The sequence below is a fragment of the Heptranchias perlo genome, chromosome 10, assembly GCF_035084215.1.
Source record: "Heptranchias perlo isolate sHepPer1 chromosome 10, sHepPer1.hap1, whole genome shotgun sequence".
Taxonomy (NCBI): domain Eukaryota; kingdom Metazoa; phylum Chordata; class Chondrichthyes; order Hexanchiformes; family Hexanchidae; genus Heptranchias; species Heptranchias perlo.
Window position 1 is genome coordinate 58,787,757 of NC_090334.1, and position 20,177 is coordinate 58,807,933.

At 40.1% G+C, this 20,177-nt stretch overlaps 1 protein-coding gene across 4 annotated transcripts in view; it reads left to right on the forward strand.

Annotated features, from left to right (window-relative positions):
• The window catches only part of zc3h14 (zinc finger CCCH-type containing 14), a 37,006-nt gene extending 17,313 nt beyond the window's left edge, over positions 1-19,693 (forward strand). For 3 of the 4 annotated variants that reach the window (XM_067991876.1, XM_067991880.1, XM_067991878.1), the window contains 9 exons: positions 1,859-1,959; positions 7,047-7,202; positions 9,167-9,317; positions 11,139-11,332; positions 12,006-12,126; positions 16,020-16,156; positions 18,743-18,825; positions 18,923-19,032; positions 19,312-19,693. In XM_067991876.1, the coding sequence (XP_067847977.1) occupies positions 1,859-1,959; positions 7,047-7,202; positions 9,167-9,317; positions 11,139-11,332; positions 12,006-12,126; positions 16,020-16,156; positions 18,743-18,825; positions 18,923-19,032; positions 19,312-19,318 (1,060 nt within the window). In that variant the 3' untranslated portion in view covers positions 19,319-19,693. The remainder of the gene's footprint in view (positions 1-1,858; positions 1,960-7,046; positions 7,203-9,166; positions 9,318-11,138; positions 11,333-12,005; positions 12,127-16,019; positions 16,157-18,742; positions 18,826-18,922; positions 19,033-19,311) is intronic. The other variant, XM_067991877.1, reaches the window with a different exon arrangement.
• Positions 19,694-20,177: the final 484 nt, after the last annotated feature.

A 20,177-nucleotide genomic window follows, 5' to 3' on the forward strand; every position in this document is an offset into this window, starting at 1 on the left:
CAAAAGCATGCAGTTCATATCACATAGTCCTCTTTTGTTTCGGAATACCATTGCAATATGCAATCAGCAAAATTCTTCCATCTAAATTGAGATGTTGTACAAGATTAATGTGCATAATTTATTTTTTCTTTTGTGATGTATTAATACTACTTTTTCTCCTATTTGTAATTTTGACTTTGTGAACTTTTGCAGATTAAAGTTTACTTTCTATTTATTTAACTAGCAAGCCAACATGATTAAGGAGGAGCTTTATTTTTTTTAAAAAAGAGAACGTAAATAATCATTCATACTCAACCATAATCCTACTGATTGTTATGGACACCGTACTTTGTTGTATTGCAGAGCAGCTTTATATTGGTGCCTTCATTTTTGATACTGGGAAACCATTGATCTCCATTCTGCAGTGCATTCTGAATATTGTATCACTGTGTTTTGGTACCCAGTTGCTAGGCTATGCACTGTTTTGCCATTCTAGTTATTAAGTTGAGAGAACAAAAAGTAAAATACTACAGATGCTGGAAATCTGAAACAAAAACAGAAAATGCTGGAGACATTCAGCAGGTCAGGCACCATCTGCAAATAGAAAAGACAAGTTAATGGCCCTGAATTTCCTGGATTGCACTTAGGCTGAAATTTATGCCGGTTTCTGCGCTAAACTAGTGCCAAAGGTCCCTGTGGAGCTCCTTTGCCTACGCCAGAACATAAAAACCAGTGTAAAACCAGCACAAATGCAGCACCACCAATAGGAGTAATGATGAGTGGGCTACTATCTTTTTTTAAATTCGTTCATGGGATGTGGGCGTTGCTGGCGAGGCCGGCATTTATTACCCATCCCTAATTGCCCTTGAGAAGGTGGTGGTGAGCTGCCTTCCTGAACCGCTGCAGTCCATGTGGTGAAGGTTCTCCCACAGTGCTGTTAGGAAGGGAGTTCTAGGATTTTGACCCAGCGACGATGAAGGAACGGCAATATATTTCTGCCATGATGCCTCACTCTTGGTCGCTTGTCTCTGCTGCTCCTCTTCCATGATTAAACAGAACAGTGGTATGACCAATGGGAAGGCCATTCCAGGTGCTTAGTCCTCCTGAATGTGCGGGTTGGGGTCGGGGATCCAAAACATTTATAGCTATCAAACTCCAGAAATCTCAGTCACACCAATATCAGGTGACTTTGGGCCATGCTGTGCCTTATTTTTGTGGTGAAAATCGAAGCCAGTGCATTACTGGTATAAATGCAGGAAACTCACGTGAGCTGGTAACAAAACGTTAAGCTTAAAAGTTCCAAGAAATTCCGGGTCCTTGTTTCAGGCTTGCACCCTTCGTTAGAATTGGAAGATATTACAAATGAGCAGCATTTAAAAAGGAACAACAAGGAGAAAGGAGAAGATAAACATAAACACTCAACAAAAAAAATAAATAGAATGACATGTGCAGTTCTTTACTGGTCATTTTTTGTTAATGAGTTTCATAGTCTAGTCCCCAGGAAATATCATTAGCCTTTAATACAATATTTTTTTTTAGGCTGACACCAAGTTAGAGAATCCATATAGATCTCTAGATTGTTCCTAATACTTTCCATGAGGCATAAGTGATAACTATTTTCCTACTTTCATGCTATCAGAATTCAAGAAAATAGCTCACATAATCTATAGATTCTGCTATAGAAATGCATGAAGATTAAATGGCATTTCCCAGCATTTAAGAAGAAATTAAGAACTCGTGCTGACATCCCTTGTACCCCTTGTGCTGTCTCTGTACCCCCAGATAATAATAAGCAAAATTTTTTGTGTGTGCCTGTTTAATATATACAAAGAGTTTGAAAGAAATGTATTCGGGGTCAGTTAGTTTGTTTCTTTTCCAGGCCTACTTTACCACCTTCTAAACAAGCCAATAAGAATTTAATTCTAAAAGCTATCACAGAGGCCCAGAAATCTGTAAGCAAGACAACAAGTTATACACCAGGTAATGTATTTTGTGTGAATCTACATGTCAAAGAAAGTTTTCATTTTGTGTTCTCTCTGTGATACAGTTATATTGAATATGTTATAGAGAAGATGTTTCCACCTGTGGGGGGAGTCCAAAACTAGAGCATACAAATATAAGATAGTCACTAAGAAATCCAATAAGGAATTCAGGAGAAGTTTTTTTATCCAGAGTGTAGTTGGAATGTGGAACTTGCTACCTCATGGAGTAGTTGAAGCAAGCAGTATAGATGCATTTAAGGGGCAGCTAGATAAGTACATGAGGGAGAAAGGAATAGAATGAAATGCTGATGGGGTTAGATGAAGTCGGGTGGGAGGAGGCTCATGTGGAGCATAAACACTGGCATAGACTAGTTGAGCCGAACGGCCTGTTTCTATGCTGTAAATTCTATGTAATATGTATAATTGATTAATGTTAGCACTAAGATATCAGGATTTGTTTTCAGCTCTAAATTGGTACATTGACCATTTCCCTCTCCAAGCACATTTTCTTTCAATCTTAGCTTCTTCCATGGTCTTCTGAAAACATCCATTGGTTTCAATTTTACACACTCATTAGACCATAAGAGATAGGAGCAGGAGTAGGCCATTCGGCCCCTCGAGCCTGCTCCGCCATTTAATGAGATCATGGCTGATCTGATTTTTACCTCAACTCCACTTTCCTGCCCTTTCCCCATATCCTTTGACTCCCTTGCTGATCAAAAATTTGTTTAACTCAGTCTTGAATGTATTCAATGACTCAGTCTCCACAGCTTTTTGGGGTAAAGAATCCCAAAGATTCACGACCCTCTGGGAGAAGAAATTCCTCTTAATTTTCGTCTTAAACGGACGACCCTTTATTCTGAGACTATGCCCCCTAGTTTTAGATTCCCCCATGAGGGGTAACATCCTCTCAGCATCTACCCTAACGAGTCCCCTCAGAATCTTGTATGTTTCAATTAGATCTCCTCTCATTCTTCTAAACTCCAATGAGTATAGACCCAACCAGTTCAATCTTTCCTCGTAAGACAACTCTTCCATACCCGGAATCGACCTAGTGAACCTTCTCTGAACCGCCTCCAATGCAAGTATGTACTTCCTTAAATAAGAGCACCAAAACTATACGCAGTACTCCAGGTGTTTTTTTTATTCGTTCATGGGATGTGGGCGTCGCTGACGAGGCCGGCATTTATTGCCCATCCCTAATTGACCTTGAGAAGGTGGTGGTGAGCCGTCTTCTTGAACCGCTGCAGTCCGTGTGGTGAAGGTTCTCCCACAGTGCTGTTAGGAAGGGAGTTCCAGGATTTTGACCCAGCGACGATGAAGGAACGGCGATATATTTCCAAGTCGGGATGATGTGTGACTTGGAGGGGAACGTGCAGGTGGTGGTGTTCCCATGTGCCTGCTGCCCTTGTCCTTCTAGGTGGTAGAGGTCGCGGGTTTGGGAGGTGCTGTCGAAGAAGCCTTGGCGAGTTGCTGCAGTGCATCCTGTGGATGGTACACACTGCAGCCACTGTGCACCGGTGGTGAAGGGAGTGAATGTTTAGGGTGGTGGATGGGGTGCTAATCAAGCGGGCTGCTTTGTCCTGGATGGTGTCGAGCTTCTTGAGTGTTGTTGGAGCTGCACTCATCCAGGGATGTGGAGAGTATTCCATCACACTGTGCCTTGTAGATGGTGGAAAGGCTTTGGGGAGTCAGGAGGTGAGTCACTCGCCGCAGAATACCCAGCCTCTGACCTGCACCCTGTACAGTTGTAGCATGACTTCCCTGCTTTTATACTGCATCCCCCTAGAAATAAAGGTCAATATTCTGTTTGCCTTCCAGATTACCTGCTGCATCTGTATGCTGACTTTTTGTGTTTCATGTACGAGGACACCCAGATCCCTCTGTACCGCAGCATTTTGGAGTATTTCTCCATTCAAATAATATTTTGCTTTTTCTATTTTTCCTACCAAAGTAGATGACTTCATATTTTCCCACGTTATATTCCATCTGCCAAATTTTTGCCCATTCGCTTAACCTGTCAATCTCCCTTTGCAGACACTTTGTGTCCTCGTCGCAACTTGCTTTTCCGCCAATCTTTGTATCATCAGCAAATTTGGCCTGAAGACACTCTGTTCCTTTTTCCAAGTCATTGATATATATTGTAAATAGTTGAGGCCCCAGCACTGATCCCTGCAGCACCCCACTAGTTACAGATTGCCATTTTGAAAATGACCCTTTTATCCCGACTCTTTGTTTTCTGTTAGCCAATCCTCTATCCATGCCAGTATATTACCCCAACACCATGAACTCTTATCTTGTGCAGTAATCTTTTATGTGGCACCTTATCGAATGCCTTTTGGAAATCCAAATATACTGCATCCATAGGTTCCCCTTTATCCACCCTGCCTGTTATTTCCTCAAAGAACTATAATAAATTTGTCAGACACGATTTCCCCTTCATAAAACCATGTTGACTCTCCTTGATTGTATTACGAGGCTCCAAATGTCCTGCTGCTACTTCCCTAATAATGGATTCTAGCATTTTCCCAATGACAGATGTTAGGCTAACTGGTCTATAGTTAACTGCTTTCTGTCTCACTCCCTTCTTTAATAGGGGTGTTACGTTTGCGGTTTTCCAATCCGCTGGGACCTATCCAGAATCTAGTGAATTCTGGAAGATTACAACCAATGCATCCACTATCTCTGTAGCCACTTCCTTTAAGACCCTCTGATGCAAGCCATCAGGTCCAGGGGACTTGTCAGCCTTTAGACCCATTAGTTTACCTAGTACTTTTTCTCGAGTGACAGTGATTGTTTTTAGTTCCTCCCTTCCCTTTGCCCCTTGATTTTCTACTATTATTGGTATATTATTAGTGTCTTCTACTGTGAAGACATACAAAATATCTGTTTAATCCCTCTGCCATTTCCTTGTTTTCCATTATTATTTCCCCAGTCTCATCCTCCAAGGGACCAATGTTTACTTTAGCTACCCTTTTTTTATATACTTGTAGAAGCTTTTACTGTCAGTATTTATATTTCTTGCTAGTTTACTCTCATAATTTATTTTCTCCCTCTTTATTATTCTTTTAGTCATCCTTTGCTGGTTTTTAAAGTTTCCCCAATCTTCGGGCTTACCAGTAATCTTTGCCATGTTGTATGCTTTTTATTTTAACCTGATATCATCCTTGACTTCCTTAGTTAGCCATGGTTGGTTCACCCTTTTTTTGGAGTCGTTCCTCCTAACAGGGATATATTTTTAAATGTTTGCCACTGCTTATCCACAATCATACCATCTAATCTGTTTACCCAGTCCACTTTAGCCAATTCCGCCCTCATTCCTTTATAATTGCCCTTATTTAAGTTTAATACAGTAGTTTCAGACCCAAGATCCTCGCTCTCAAACTGGATGTGAAATTCATCATGTTATGATCACTGCTTCCCAAGGGATCCTTTACTTTGAGATCATTAATTAATCCTGTTTCATTACCCAATACCAGATCCAAAATGGCCTGTTCCCTGGTTAGTTCCCCGACGTATTGGTCTAACTAACAGTCCTTAATACACTCTCTAAACTCCTCCTCAGGGCTATTTTTGCCAATTTGATTTGTCCAATCTATGTGAAAGTTAAAATTGCGCATGATTATTGCATTACCTTTTTTACAAGCCCCCCTTATTTCCTGATTTATATTTTGCCCTACAGTGTAGCTACTGTTAGGGGGCCTATGTACTACTCCCACCAATGATTTCTTTCCTTTGCTACTTCTTACCTCCACCCAAATTGATTCGACATCTTGATCTTCTGAGCTAAGATTATTTCTCACTATTATACCAATTTCATCCTTTATTACAGGAGCTACCCCACCACCTTTATCTTTTTTCCTATCCTTCCGAAATGTTAAATAACCCTGAATATTTAGCTCCCAATCTTGGTCACCTTGCAACCACGTCTCTGTAATGGCCACGAGATCATACCCATTTGTTTCTATTTGTGCCGTCAATTCATCTATCCTATTACGAATGCTGCGCGCATTCAGATAAAGAACCTTTAATTTTGTCTTTTTACCATTCATTCCTACCCCGGCCCCATTTGCTAGTGCACTCTTATGTTTGTGCGCTCTGTCCCTTCCTGACACACTCTTTTTATCATTACCCCATCACAATTCTTTATCAGGGCATTGAAACTGAGGACCTCTTCTACTCTCCTATAATCTACACTGTTTTAAAAGCCAGGCTTGGCAACATCTAATCGCTGTTTCCTGATTTACCTAGTTTTCTGTCTTACCCTTCAACCTTGCTAGTGCTCTGCACTACAGAATGTGGCCCTTCACTTAGATTTTTTTAACTTACAAAAGGAAAGGAAATAACTTAAACTGTAAGGACTTTTTTTAATGTTGGTATTTTTTTTCTAATTGAGTTCATAATAGAGTTTGTACAGGTGCAAGTTGTAAACAGTTAACCCTGGGGGTGCATAAACTTGCATCTCCTGTATACCCATCTTGAGGTTACATTACTCACAAGCTATGTCAATCCTAAGGGACTATGGAACTACTACTCAGTATTTAAAGAGGAAATATATTCTATTGAATTCCTTTTAATTTCATTCTTAATCTATACATTTATTTTGGAGGTGCGAAGTGGTCAATACATTTGGTTTTGATGGTATGTTGTGTGATCAGTTTTGATAACAAAGTATCCAAATTGTAACAGATGTTGACATAAATTCCTGTGTCTGGTTTTGTGATGCTGTGTTTGTTAGTTACAATTTGGATATTTTGCATCAATGAGCGAGTGTTTTATCGAAACAAAACATTCCATTCTAGTGTCATTTCCATTTTCACCCCTCAATGATGCCCAACTGACAGGTCCACATCCCAAAGTTTCAGAATGATTGATTAAGTGACTCTTTTTGAACATTGGGAGATTGAAACAGTAATTTAATTACAAGGTGTTCTTACTTCCGTTTTTCTACCGATGTGTATCCGACAGTTGATCTGACTTCTCTGGCAAAGTTAAACTAAAATTGTAAGAACATACAGATAAAGGTGAAAAAACATGAAAAGAAAAGAATTCTACTTTATAACTGCAAGTTTTCCTTTTGTACAGTAGTTTCACAGAGACAGACAGTACCTGTGGCTCCTAGAACTAGGGCCATACGTGAAAGCAATGAAATTGAAGTGATTAATGCAGAAGACAAACCGCAACAGCATGGCTTACAACCACAGATCAATACAGCTGAACAACCTGTACAAAAGTATTACTGTAAGATCCAAAATTACTTTTATGTTAATAGTAAAGTTGACTTAAAAAGTCTCAGAAATTGACATCAGAAGAATACTACAATTATAACTCTTATTGAAAGTTAAAGGAACAATGTAGTATTTTGGAATAAAGTTTTAAGTAGATGTTTTCCATTTTTCATTGTATTTGTAGTTTTTAAAATATTTTAATTTTTTTATTCCTTCCCTCTTTTCCCCCCTCCCTCTCTGAAGGTAGTGACTATTGCAGGAGTATCGTTTCTTGAGTGCCTGCAGCCCTCTCAATTTAGTGATCTTCATCACTCGTATGTCCCCACAGGCGTCATTCATTTCTCGGACACGATAGAATCATAGAAAGGTTACAGCACGGAAGGAGGCCATTTGGCCCATCGAGTCCGCGCCGGCTCTATGCAAGAGAAATCGAGCTAGTCCCACTCCCCAGCCCTATTCCCGTAGCCCTGCAATTTTTTTCCTTTCAAGTAGTTATCCAGTTCCCTTTTGAAGGCCATGATTGAATCTGCCTCCACCACCGCCTCGGACAGTGTATTCCAGATCCGAAACACTCGCTTTGTAAAAAAGTTTTCCCTCATTTCACCTTTGTTTTTTTTGCCAGTCACCTTAAATCTATGTCCTCTGGTTCTTGACCCTTCTGCCAGTGGGAACAGTTTCTTTCTATCTACTCTGTCTAGACCCTTCATGATTTTGAATACCTCTATCAAATCTCCTCGCAACCTTCTCTGTTTCAAGGAGAACAACCCCAGCTTCTCCAGTCCTTGTAGGTAACACCTGTCTGTCTGCACACTGATTGCCTTGGCAACGGGCAGTTGAAAAGGCTTTCTGTAATCACCAAGTATTGTTCTGTGATTTATAAATGCGAAGGGTTCGAGGATTTCATTTCCACAACGTTCACCTGAGGAAGGAGGAAGCCTCCGAAAGCTTGTGAATTTCAAATAAAATTGCTGGACTATAACTTGGTGTTGTAAAATATATCAAGAAAAGCAGTGGTCCTAGTACCAACTGCTGGGGAACACCACTGTATACCTTCCTCCCGTCCGAGAAACAACCGTTCACCACTACTCTCTGTTTCCTGTCACTTAGCCAATTTCGTATCCATGCTGCCACTGCCTCTTTTATTCCATGGGCTTCAACTTTGCTGACAGGCCTATTATGTGACACTTTATCAAACGCCTTTTGAAAGTCCTTATACACCACATCAACCACATTGCCCTCATCAGCCCTCTCTGTTACCTCAAAAAACTCAATCAGATTAGTTAAACACGATTTGCCTTTAACAAATCCGTGCTGGCTTTCCTTAATTAATCCACATTCGTCCAAGTGACTGTTAATTTTGTCCCGGATTATCGTTTCTAATAGTTTCCCCGCCGCCAAGATTAAACTGACTGGCCTGTAGTTGCCGGGTTTATCCTTACACCCTTTTTTGAACAAGGGTGTAAAATTTGCAATTCCATAGTCCTCTGGCAATACCCCAGTATCTGAGGATGATGTTATTGAAGACTTCAGAATGTTACATTTTGAAATACTCCATTTCTTGAAGTTGTGTAATTTATCTGTGGTCAATATTAGTGTAATTTAAAAAAAAACTTTTTACCCTTTGGTCGTGTAAAAAAAAAAAGAAATCTCAAATAATTCTTTTGCACATTGTAGGACAGCAGTTTTCATTTATTGTACATTTGTCATATTTGTTTGAAGGTATGAATACTTCTTGTCTCCTCAGTTCATCCACAGACAGCTGGACAGGAGCATATTCCCAAGTCTGTGTTCTAAGGTGGCAGCTAGGAGATATGTGAGAGCAGTGCATGTGTGACTTTTCCCAACTTACCACATGGCATAGTTGAGATCAAGAAGCTCATGAAAGTGGGAATAAAGCCTGTATCCAAATGCAGCATTTTATATTTTTGAAGAATTATTAATCATGAAACAAAGTATAATCTTGTATTGGTTCTACAGTGCAACCAATAGAAGCAAGACCAGGTGGTGACACTAGATCATTCATCTTGAAGAAACCTGTATTGGAAGGAGTGGAACCCCAGCTCCAGGGAAAAGCTGCAATTTATGTGGAAGGTGTATCAACAGAACAAGATCGTGTGGTGCAGACCAAGTGAGTAGCCCTTTCATGTACTGCTAGGTTTAGCAGTATCTAAGCATGATTGCTTTGTCCTTGCGTTTAATTGTATATTTTAGAACACTACAAACATTCCATCAATCACATTCAAAGTTACTAAATTATTCCTTGTGTGTTATATAATTTAAATGTTTGTCAGTAAAATCTAATCAAGATAGAATCCTCGTCTGTAGCTCTCTCCTTTCCCCATCTACATCACTATTCATTTGGAGTCCTTGACGTGCTGACCCAGCTACCAGGGCAAAGATGAAAATACGTGCTCCAGCTTCTTGACACAGCACTACAGGGGAAAAAAGTGAATTCTAAGCCTGCATTCTTATTCAGTCATGTTCAGCATTGCAGGTTTAGCGAACTCAAAAACAGCTGATCTACCCGTTCTAGATCTCTTTCTTCCTGCCTACCTGCACGTATTGACCACAGCTACCAACATTAGAGACAAGAAAAAAATAGTCCTCTGAACCCTCCCCAACTCTGTGAGTCGAGGATTGGACCATCAAGCTGCCAGTCAAAAAAAACCATATTAAATGAGATGCCCACTTCAATATGGGAGCTGTTAGCACCTGTATGCTCAATTAACCCCCGTGCTGAGCACACTGAATGAAAGCCATTCTATCACCAATAGGACCCTGCCCAACCGACTTATTGCCTCAAAGATAATGTAACGTGCAAACGTACACAGTACAAGGTTTAACGGCTGTTCCATTTGGAGTCCCATCTTAATTAAAATTCTAAACTGGCTGTAAATATTATGTTAAAATATATGCTCTATTTCCTGTGAGCTAATGTTTATAGCAATGTCTTAACATGAATTAAAAACAAAATCACTTTCAGGCCAAATATGTAAAAGTCCCAAACTGTTACACGGGTTACTTTGCTTCCCTCCCCACCCCCTCCAGATGTTCTAGTTCACATTTTTCTGCATTGAGCTGCATCTGCCACTCTCTCTTCTATTTTTCCACTCCACTAACTTGTCTGCCTTTCCAGAATCTCTTGCATTCTTCCTAATTTAGTATCATAATCAAACTTCAATGTCATTCTGTTTGTGTGTATATCTAGAACATTTAGATGTTTAATGTGCTGAAGGAGGCCTTTTGACCTATTGTGTCTGTGCCAGTACTTTGCTAGAGCAATTTAAAACTAATCTCACTACCCTGCTTTCTCCCCCTAGTCTTGTATCTTTCTCTGCTTTATATACGTAAAGAGATCTCAACACAGATCTCTGGGCACATGGCTACCCACATCCCGCCAATCCAAAAATTCTTTGCCTGGAAGCCCTGCTTTCTGTCCCCTACCCATCTATCCATGTGGCTACATTTATTTTAATACCATGTGCCTTAACTTTTGCAACATGTCTCTTACATGGTACCTCATCAAGTGCCTTTTCAAAATCCTTATATTCAACATCCATCACATTCCATTATTCTGTGCTATGATTTCCTTGAAAAATTCAATTCACATAGTCAAACCTGACCTGCCCTCTACAAATCCATACTGACTGTCCCTGATTAGCCTTTTTAAGTGTTCACAAGAAGAATAGGTGTCTCTTGTGGTTGAATTCATCACGTCTAAAATTGCTGAAGCAGTGACTCATTTATCTGTTAAAAACACCTTCTCTACAGGAATTCCAGGGCTCCTACACAGAAATTCCTGTATACTTTTATTTAGACTCTTTAAACCATTTTTGTTATACCTATATTGGGTCATGTTGTACCCTGTTCCAGCATGTCTTGTGGAATATATAAATCAAAAAAAGGCATAACTTTGTTAATTACTGTGTTTTTTAAATGTCCTTGTTAGAGATCAACATGACTGTGAAGAATCAAGTCCTAAATTTATTGTGACACTGGATGGCATTCCAAGTCCTCCTGGATATATTTCAGAACAAGAGGAGGAGACTGAACCAATGGAGCAGGGGGGTCTTTTGCAAGAGGCAGGAAGGAAATACAGATTATCAATACAGACTGTTGCTCAGACATTGAGGGAGTCTGATGGTAATTGCCTAATCATTGATTTTTAGAATTCTTGTTAATAGAACATAAGAAAATCCAGACTAAGGACTAAACTGAATTTTGGACAAGCAGTCTGACAACATAGAGGTAATGGAGAGGCAGAGCTGGGTGTCATCAGCGCACATGAAAAGTCTGACCCCATGTCTGCAGATGATGTCGCTAAAGGGCAGCTCCTTGCACATGGAGGTTTGGTGGATAAGAAGCCAGAGTTTATTTTTGCTCTCCAGGACGTGTGGGTGGTTTTGGCAGAGGAGCACAAGGCCGCTTAGCGCTTGATGTGGTCCAGCCAGGTTTGGTGACAGATGGCTGAACCGGCTGTGCGCCAGATATGACCAATCTGTTGGATTGAAGAGAGTGAAGATTGGGGCCATGCCAGGGGGAACGACCAAGATTGAAGACAAGACTTATGTTAACTTTTAAATACTGAATTCAGTTTGGATCTTTACAAATAATACACTTATGCTGAACTGTTGCTTGGAAAGCCTTTCTCTAGGCTTTGGTTAATGAGTGCATGGATATAGATTGACAGAATTCATAACTTTAAAAAAAAAATTAAACCATTTTATAAAATTCTAGACACTAGCATTAGATCACAGTTACGCACTCAACATAAGCCAAATATATTAAATCATGTTCTTTTCATTTTCCATCTTAGAAGAGATTGAGGACAGCGGCTTTCAAGTAAAACGACAGAAAGTTCTAGAACGATGCAAGTACTGGCCTGCATGTAAAAATGGTGATGAATGTATGTATCATCATCCTGTAGCTTCATGCAAGTGAGTATCTTTTAAGTAAAAGCCCAAAATATTTCTCATTAATAATTTATGGCAATCAGGATCGCTTTGCTTGATGTGTATTGAACATTCCTTTCTGTCTTCAGCTTTGCACATTTATTAAATGTAAGCTAGAAATTAGCTTTGCTTCAGTTCTAGCCTACATTTGTGTTTATTAACTGAAGACTTCGTTTGAAGAGTACTAAAAGATTTAACAGCATATCAGAGGATCTAATAGTGCTTCACTGTCTTAGATTTTATTATTGTTTTAGTTTGGTTAACAGAACAGTTTTATCTGGACTCACTGTTAAACAAAAAGTTTAACAGTGAGTCCAGATAAATTACAGTAAATTTGACTGAAAATGAGGTGCCAACCTGGTGAAGCTACAACTCAGGACTACATGCACGATAAACAGCGGAAGCAACATGCTATAGACAGAGCTAAGCGATTCCACAACCAACGAATCAGATCAAAGCTCTGCAGTCCTGCCGCATCCAGTCGTGAATGGTGGTGAACAATTAAACAACTAACAGGAGGAGGAGGCTCTGCAAACATCCCCATCCTCAATGATGGCGGAGTCCAGCACGTGAGTGCAAAAGACGAGGCTGAAGCGTTTGCAACCATCTTCGGCCAGAAGTGCCGAGTGGATGATCCATCTCGGCCTCCTCCCGAAATCCCCACCACCACAGAAGCCAATCGTCAGCCAATTCGATTCACTCCACGTGATATCAAGAAACGGCTGAGTGCACTGGATACAGCAAAGGCTATGGGCCCCGACAACATCCCAGCTGTAGCGCTGAAGACTTGTGCTCCAGAACTAGCTGCCCCTCTAGCCAAGCTGTTCCAGTACAGCTACAACACTGGCATCTACCCGACAATGTGGAAAATTGCCCAGGTATGTCCTGTCCACAAAAAGCAGGACAAATCCAATCCGGCCAATTACCGCCCTATCAGTCTACTCTCAATCATCAGCAAAGTAATGGAAGGTGTCGTCGACAGTGCTATCAAGCGGCACTTACTCACCAATAACCTGCTCACCGATGCTCCGTTTGGGTTCCGCCAGCACTACTCGGCTCCAGACCTCATTACAGCCTTGGTCCAAACATGGACAAAAGAGCTGAATTCCAGAAGTGAGGTGAGAGTGACTGCCCTTGACATCAAGGCAGCATTTGACCAAGTGTGGCACCAAGGAGCTGTAGTAAAATTGAAGTCAATGGGAATCAGGGGGAAAACTCCATTGGCTGGAGTCATATCTAGCACAAAGGAAGATGGTAGTGGTTGTTGGAGGCCAATCATCTCAGCCCCTGGGCATTGCTGCAGGAGTTCCTCAGGGCAGTGTCCCAGGCCCAACCATCTTCAGCTGCTTCATCAATGACCATCCCTCCATAATAAGGTCAGAAATGGGGATGTTCGCTGACGATTGCACAGTGTTCAGTTCCATTTGCAACCCCTCAAATAATGAAGCAGTCCGAGCCCGCATGCAGCAAGACCTGGACAACGTCCAGGCTTGGGCTCATAAGTGGCAAGTAACATTTGCGCCAGATAAGTGCCAGGCAATGACCATCTCCAACAAGAGACAGTCTAACCACCTCCCCGTGACATTCAATGGCATTACCATCGCCGAATCCCCCACCATCAACATCCTGGGGGTTGCTATTGACCAGGAACTTAACTGGACCAGCCATATAAATACTGTGGCTACGAGAGCAGGTCAGAGGCTGGGTATTCTGCGGCGAGTGACTCACCTCCTGACTCCCCAAAGCCTTTCTATCATCTACAAGGCACAAGTCAGGAGTGTGATGGAATACTCTCCACTTGCATGGATGAGTGCAGCTCCAACAACACTCAAGAAGCTCGACACTATCAAAGATAAAGCAGCCCGCTTGATTGGCACCCCATCCACCACCCTAAACATTCACTCCCTTCACCACAGGCGCACAGTGGCTGCAGTGTGTACCATCCACAGGATGCACTGCAGCAACTCGCCAAGGCTTCTTCGACAGCACCTCCCAAACCCGCGACCTCTACCACCTAGAAGGACAAGAGCAACAGGTACATGGGAACAACACCACCTGCACGTTCCCCTCCAAGTCACACACCATCCCGACTTGGAAATATATCGCCGTTCCTTCATCGTCGCTGGGTCAAAATCCTGGAACTCCCTTCCTAACAGCACAGTGGGAGAACCGTCACCACACGGACTGCAGCGGTTCAAGAAGGCGGTTCACCACCACCTTCTCAAGGGCAATTAGGGATGGGCAATAAATGCCGGCCTCGCCAGCGACGCCCACATCCCATGAACGAATAAAAAAAAATTTGACTGAATTAATGACCTTTAAATATGGAGCTGTTCACAGCTGTGACTTAAGGGCTAATCTGCAAAACAAAACATTAAGATGACAAGAATTTCCTTGGGGACGGTTTTGTGCTATCTCTGATTCACTACTACTAAACTCCTGGTTCTTAGATGTCCACAAAAGACATGCACAGAAAAAGAAATGGATGTCTCAAATGAAAAAAACTCAGTTTGGAATCTGCAGTGGAATTTGTTTATTTAGACACTGGTAGCTAAGTGAATAATGTAAAATAATCGCTGCCATATACTTTTAGACAGCTGTCCATTAAAGACAGTAATTCACTGTGGTGATATTGCTCTGACCATTTGTATGGGCACACAAAACTGTTGGGAGTAATTACAGTCACTTACCTGTTGTGCCATCCGTGTAAAATTTTCTTCAGCAGTGTAAGCAAACAAAATATTCATCTATATAATCACCCTGTGATGCCTGTTTTGTTGATGAGCCAAATTTTGTGTTTGTATGTATACAAATGGAAATGTTGTATCTACAATAATGCTGTTAGGTTACCTGAAGGTCACTAATTATTAAAGAGGACATTTGATGAGTTTTAGTTGTAATGGTTACAGTCCCAGCACAGAGCTTATTTTAAAATAACTGCTTAGAGATGTTGGTGATATCATCAATGATAGTGGGTATCCTATTTTAAAGCTATACCACCCTTCACTGCTAACTGACCCTATCCAAGTGTTGGAAAAATCATTCACTGTTAGCCAATCTAGAGAAAGGCTGCCGTTTCCTAGCATTAGTCTCTCCATAGGGTCCGGCACCATCCCAGACAAGGTTTTCCCTCACTAACCCATTCTCCACCTCCCTTATACATTTGCTGATTATGGCGATTTGAGGGGGAGATGTAAAAGCTACATTGTATTGAGTTATATATGTACCAAAATGCAAAATTAAATTTCCTAATGTTTTGCACATCTACAGTCTTATTCCAATCAATTGTACATTTATTAGCTCTTTCTCGGCACGCACTGTATTGTAAAGAGGCTAACTCAGTTGCTTGGTACCGGAGCAGATTATACTGGAATAGTAGTTCTAGTATAATTTGCTTCAAATACCTGTATAATTCTGCCACATTATTGACAACCAGCATGTGCTGCTTTTATACTGCTGCTCGCTTAATTCAGGTTCCTAGAGACTGTGAGCTGGCTCCCTGTGTTTAAACTAATAAATCTGGTTCCCTTGTCCCAGCACAGACTTGTAAACCCACAAAGAAAATGGGTCTACAATTCAGCCATCGGGTTAAGAGAATTAGATTTAGTGGTGCAAATGCAAGGAGCTGGCTAATGGATGCCAGTCTTCCAGGGTCCAAATGAAATGACCACCAGTATAAAAGTGTGAACTTACTGTAATTGTGCTTGTTTACAGATAATTGAAATTTTAGTTTATAATTTCAAATAGAATCCTATTTTGAGTAATTTTTATATTCTATAGAGGAATATAGATTTGAATTTCAAAATTCTGCAATTTGGAAATTCATTTGATTTGAAACTTTTGATTGCAGTTCACTAATAATTTTTACCTTTTCTCAGAACCTTTCCAAAGTGTAAATTTGGGGACAAGTGCCTGTTTATCCATCCAAATTGCAAATATGACTCCAAGTGTACTAGACCAGACTGCCCATACACTCATGCAAGCAGACGAAGTGCAGCAGTGCCAAAACAGCCAGGTTTGTATAGTAAAATATTGATTCATTGTATGTAGTCTCAAATTTCAATTATAAATTCTTATGTCCACATTATAATGCAATCAGCCTGTGTAATCTTATAGTTAAGGAGCCTCTGGGGTAGTGAGATCATAATACGATAGAATTTCATATTGAGTTTGAGAGAGATGTAGTTGAATCCGAAACTAGAGTCTTAAATTTAAACAAAGCCTAGTACGTAGGTATGAAGGGGGAATTGGCTAAGGTAGATTGGGAAATTAGATTAAAAGATATGACAGTAGATAAGCAATGGCGAACATTTAAAGAAATAATTCATAATTCTCAATAAATATCTATTCCCTTGAGGAATAAAAACTCCACGGGAGAAATGAACTAACCGTGGCTAACTAGAGATGTTAAGGATAGTATTTGATAAAAGAAGAGGCTTACAATGTTGCCAGAAAGAGTAGTTAGCCTGAGGATTGGGAGGGTTTTAGAAATCAGCAAAGTATGACCAAGAAATTGATAAAGAGGAAGAAAATTGAATATGAGAGTAAACTAGCAAGAAATATAAAAACAGATTGAAAGAGCTTCTATAAGTATGTAAAAAGGAAGAGATTAGGGACAGTAAACGTGGGTCCCTTGGAGGCAGAGACAGGAGAAATTATAATGGGGAATTGTACCTGTCTTCACAGTAGAAGACACAAAAAACATACCAGAAAAAGTGGGGGACCAAGGGTCTAATGAGAGTAAGGAACTCAAAGTAATTAAGAATAATAAAGAAAAAGTACTGGAGAAATTAATGGGACTAAAGGCCAAAAAATTCCTTGGACCTGATGACCTACATCCTAGGGTTTTAAGAGGTGGCTGCAGAGATAGTGGATGCATTGCTTTTGATCTTCCCGAATTCTCTAGATTCTAGAACGGTCCCCGTGGATTGGAAGGTAGCAAATGTCACCCGCTATTCAAGAAAGGAGGGAGAGAGAAAACAAGGAACTATAGGCCAGTTAGCCTGACATCAGTAGTAGGGAAAATACTAGAATCTGTTATTAAGGACGTAGTACCAGGACACTTAGAAAATCATAATAGGGAAATCGTGTTTGACAAATCTATTAGAATTTTTGAGGGTGTAACTTCCAAATTAGATAAGAGGGCACCAGTGGATGTAGTAAATTTGATTTTCAAAAAGCATTCGATAAGGTGTTACATAAGATTAGGGCTCGTGGGCTTGGGAATACTATATTAGCATGGATTGAGGATTGGTTAACGGACAGAAAACAGAGAGGAAGAAACAGGTCATTTTCAGGTTGGCAGGTTGTAACTAGTGGGGTGCTGCAAGGATCAGTGCTTGGGCCTCAGCTGTTTACAACATTTGTCAATGACTTAGATGAGGGGAACATTTGCTGACTATACAAAGCTAGGTGAGAAAGTAAGCTGTGAGGAGGACGCAAAGAGGCTGCAAAGGGATATAGACAGGTTAAGTGAGTGGGCGAGAAGGTGGCAGATGGAGTATAATGTGGGGAAATGTGAAATTAAATACTTTGGTCGGAAGAACAGAAAAGCAGAATATGTTTTAAAACGTGAGAGACTAAGAAATGTTGGTATTCAGAGGGATTTAGATACCATTGTACACGAATCACAAAGTTAACATGCAGGTACAGCAAGCAATTAGGAAGGCAAATGGTATGTTAGCCTTTATTGCAATGGATTTGGAGTATAAGAGTAAGCAGGTCTTGCTGCAATTATATAGGGCTCTGGTGAGACCACACCTGGAATACTGTGTACAGTTTTGGTCTCCTTACCTAAGGAAGGATATACTTGCCTTAGAGGGGGTGCAACGAAGGTTGAGTAGAATGGGCCTACATTTTTTGGAGTTTAGAAGAATGAGAGGTACTGAAAAGCATAAAATTCTTAGTGGGCTTAACAGGGTAGATGCTGAGAGGCTGTTTCCCCTGGCTGGAGAATCTAGAACTAGGGGTCATAGTCTCAAGGTAAGGGGTCGCCCATTTAGGACCGAGATGAGGAAACATTTCTTCACTGAGTGTTGTAAATCTTTGGAATTGTCTACCCCAGAAGGCTGTGGATGCTTAGTCTTTGAGCATATTTAAGACTGAGATCGATGGATATTTGGACACTAAGGGAATCAAGGGATATGGGGATAGGATGAGAAAGTGGAGTTTAGGTAGAAGATCAGCCTTGATCTTATTGAATGGTGGAGCAGGCACGAGTGGTCATATGGCCTACTCCTCCTATTTCTTATGTTCTTACACTTGTCATACTATAATTACACACTCCTGATAGTAGTGGTGCTGCAGTGCCTCTCTTGGGGGGAGGGTGTAATTACAGCATGACAAGTTTACGCAGTTTCCATTGTATTGTTGACCTAGAAATTTATGGTGTGTAAACTTGACAGGAAGTGGGTACAACATAAGATTTTTAATATATAGCAGGCTGGGGAAATTTTACACTGCATGGTCTAACCTGTGTTACCAAAGTCCAGTATTCAGCATTTTTTTTTCATAACTGCTGGTTTTTTAGACAAAATTACATATTTAGTTAGTGATTTCTGGTTTGGTCAGTAAATCTTTCAAATTTATTCTTATTCTGTAGCACCTGTGACAAGTCCAGGCAGTTCTTTGTGTCGATTCTTTCCAGATTGCAAAAAAGTAGAATGCCCCTTTATCCATCCAAAGGTATGCAAAATGATTTGAAAAGATAAGAGTTTGTAGAAATGAGAATATATGTATATATGAGAGGAGAGAGTGATGACTGTTGTGATGTTGTTCCCAGCCATGTCGATTCAGCACACACTGTAAGAGAGCTGACTGCACATTCTACCATCCTGCAGTTACATTACCTCCACGCCATGCACTAAAATGGACCAGGTCTCAGCAAAATAGGTAATATAGCTTTGGAAAATAAAAATTTTGTAGTAAATTATGTAAATATAAGTTCTGTAAATATTACAATCATTTGTGAGATCATTGCAGTGTTTCTGTTGAAAAATGTGGGTAATGGCAACATAAAGCAAATTTTGCTCCCATGCTTCTTTGCACTTAATCAGGGAAAAAAAATACATAAAATAAAAGTATTAGCTTTATAAGCATAGTCCATAGGATAATAGCTACTAATCATCTTATAAAATGATCAGACATTATGTTTTTACTTTTCTTTTTCAGTGAATGATCAGTTTGGATCGTGCAGAATTGCATACTATGGATATGATAAAGCTGCAAATATTTGAAAATGTAGCATTTTGAACATTTTTATTGTCCCTCTTCCAATACTCTGTAACATTGAAAATTAAACATTTTAACGTTAAAGTAATTTTTTTTCCCAATGTGAATTGACTAGACTTTTTTTCCCCATAACTTAGATGTAGACTCGCTAACATTACTCAGTGATGGGTCTTTGGTGCATTTTGTAACTTGTGTTTTGTGCTGTTATAGACTAAAGTTTTCTACTGGATGATAAAATATCCGAAGAGAAATGCCACCGTTTGATGTAATACCCTTTTTGTTGACAACAAAATGAGTCTACAGTAAAAGAGTTGATTAAGAAGCTTGTTTAATGAATCAGTCACTGTTGTAGTGTTTCTTGCACCTCTCTGTTTGGGTCATTCACTGTCCTGGTCACATGGCTGTTTCTGCTATTCAGTATATTTTTTTAAAAATGGTCACTGATTATGTATTGCCTGTAGATGTTAAATCCCTTTGAGATTATAATTACACTACACAAACAGTAAATATTCTTGCTACTCCCCTCCCCACAACCTCATAGGCCTGGCCATTCCACAGTGTGTCTCGGATGGAAGTTTAGAAAAAAATCATCAAAGTAATTTTTCCCCTCTGATTTATTTAATGAGCATTTGCTAGGGACTATCAACATGACTGAATATACTAAAGAACACTTGAAGATCAACTCAAAAATGTCACAATTGATAGATATTTTACTTTCATTGGATTTTGAATTCCTTTTCTGAAAATTTTCAAGTTAGGAATTGTTTGGTGCCTTAAAATCTGGTATTAAATTCAATAATTAAGTC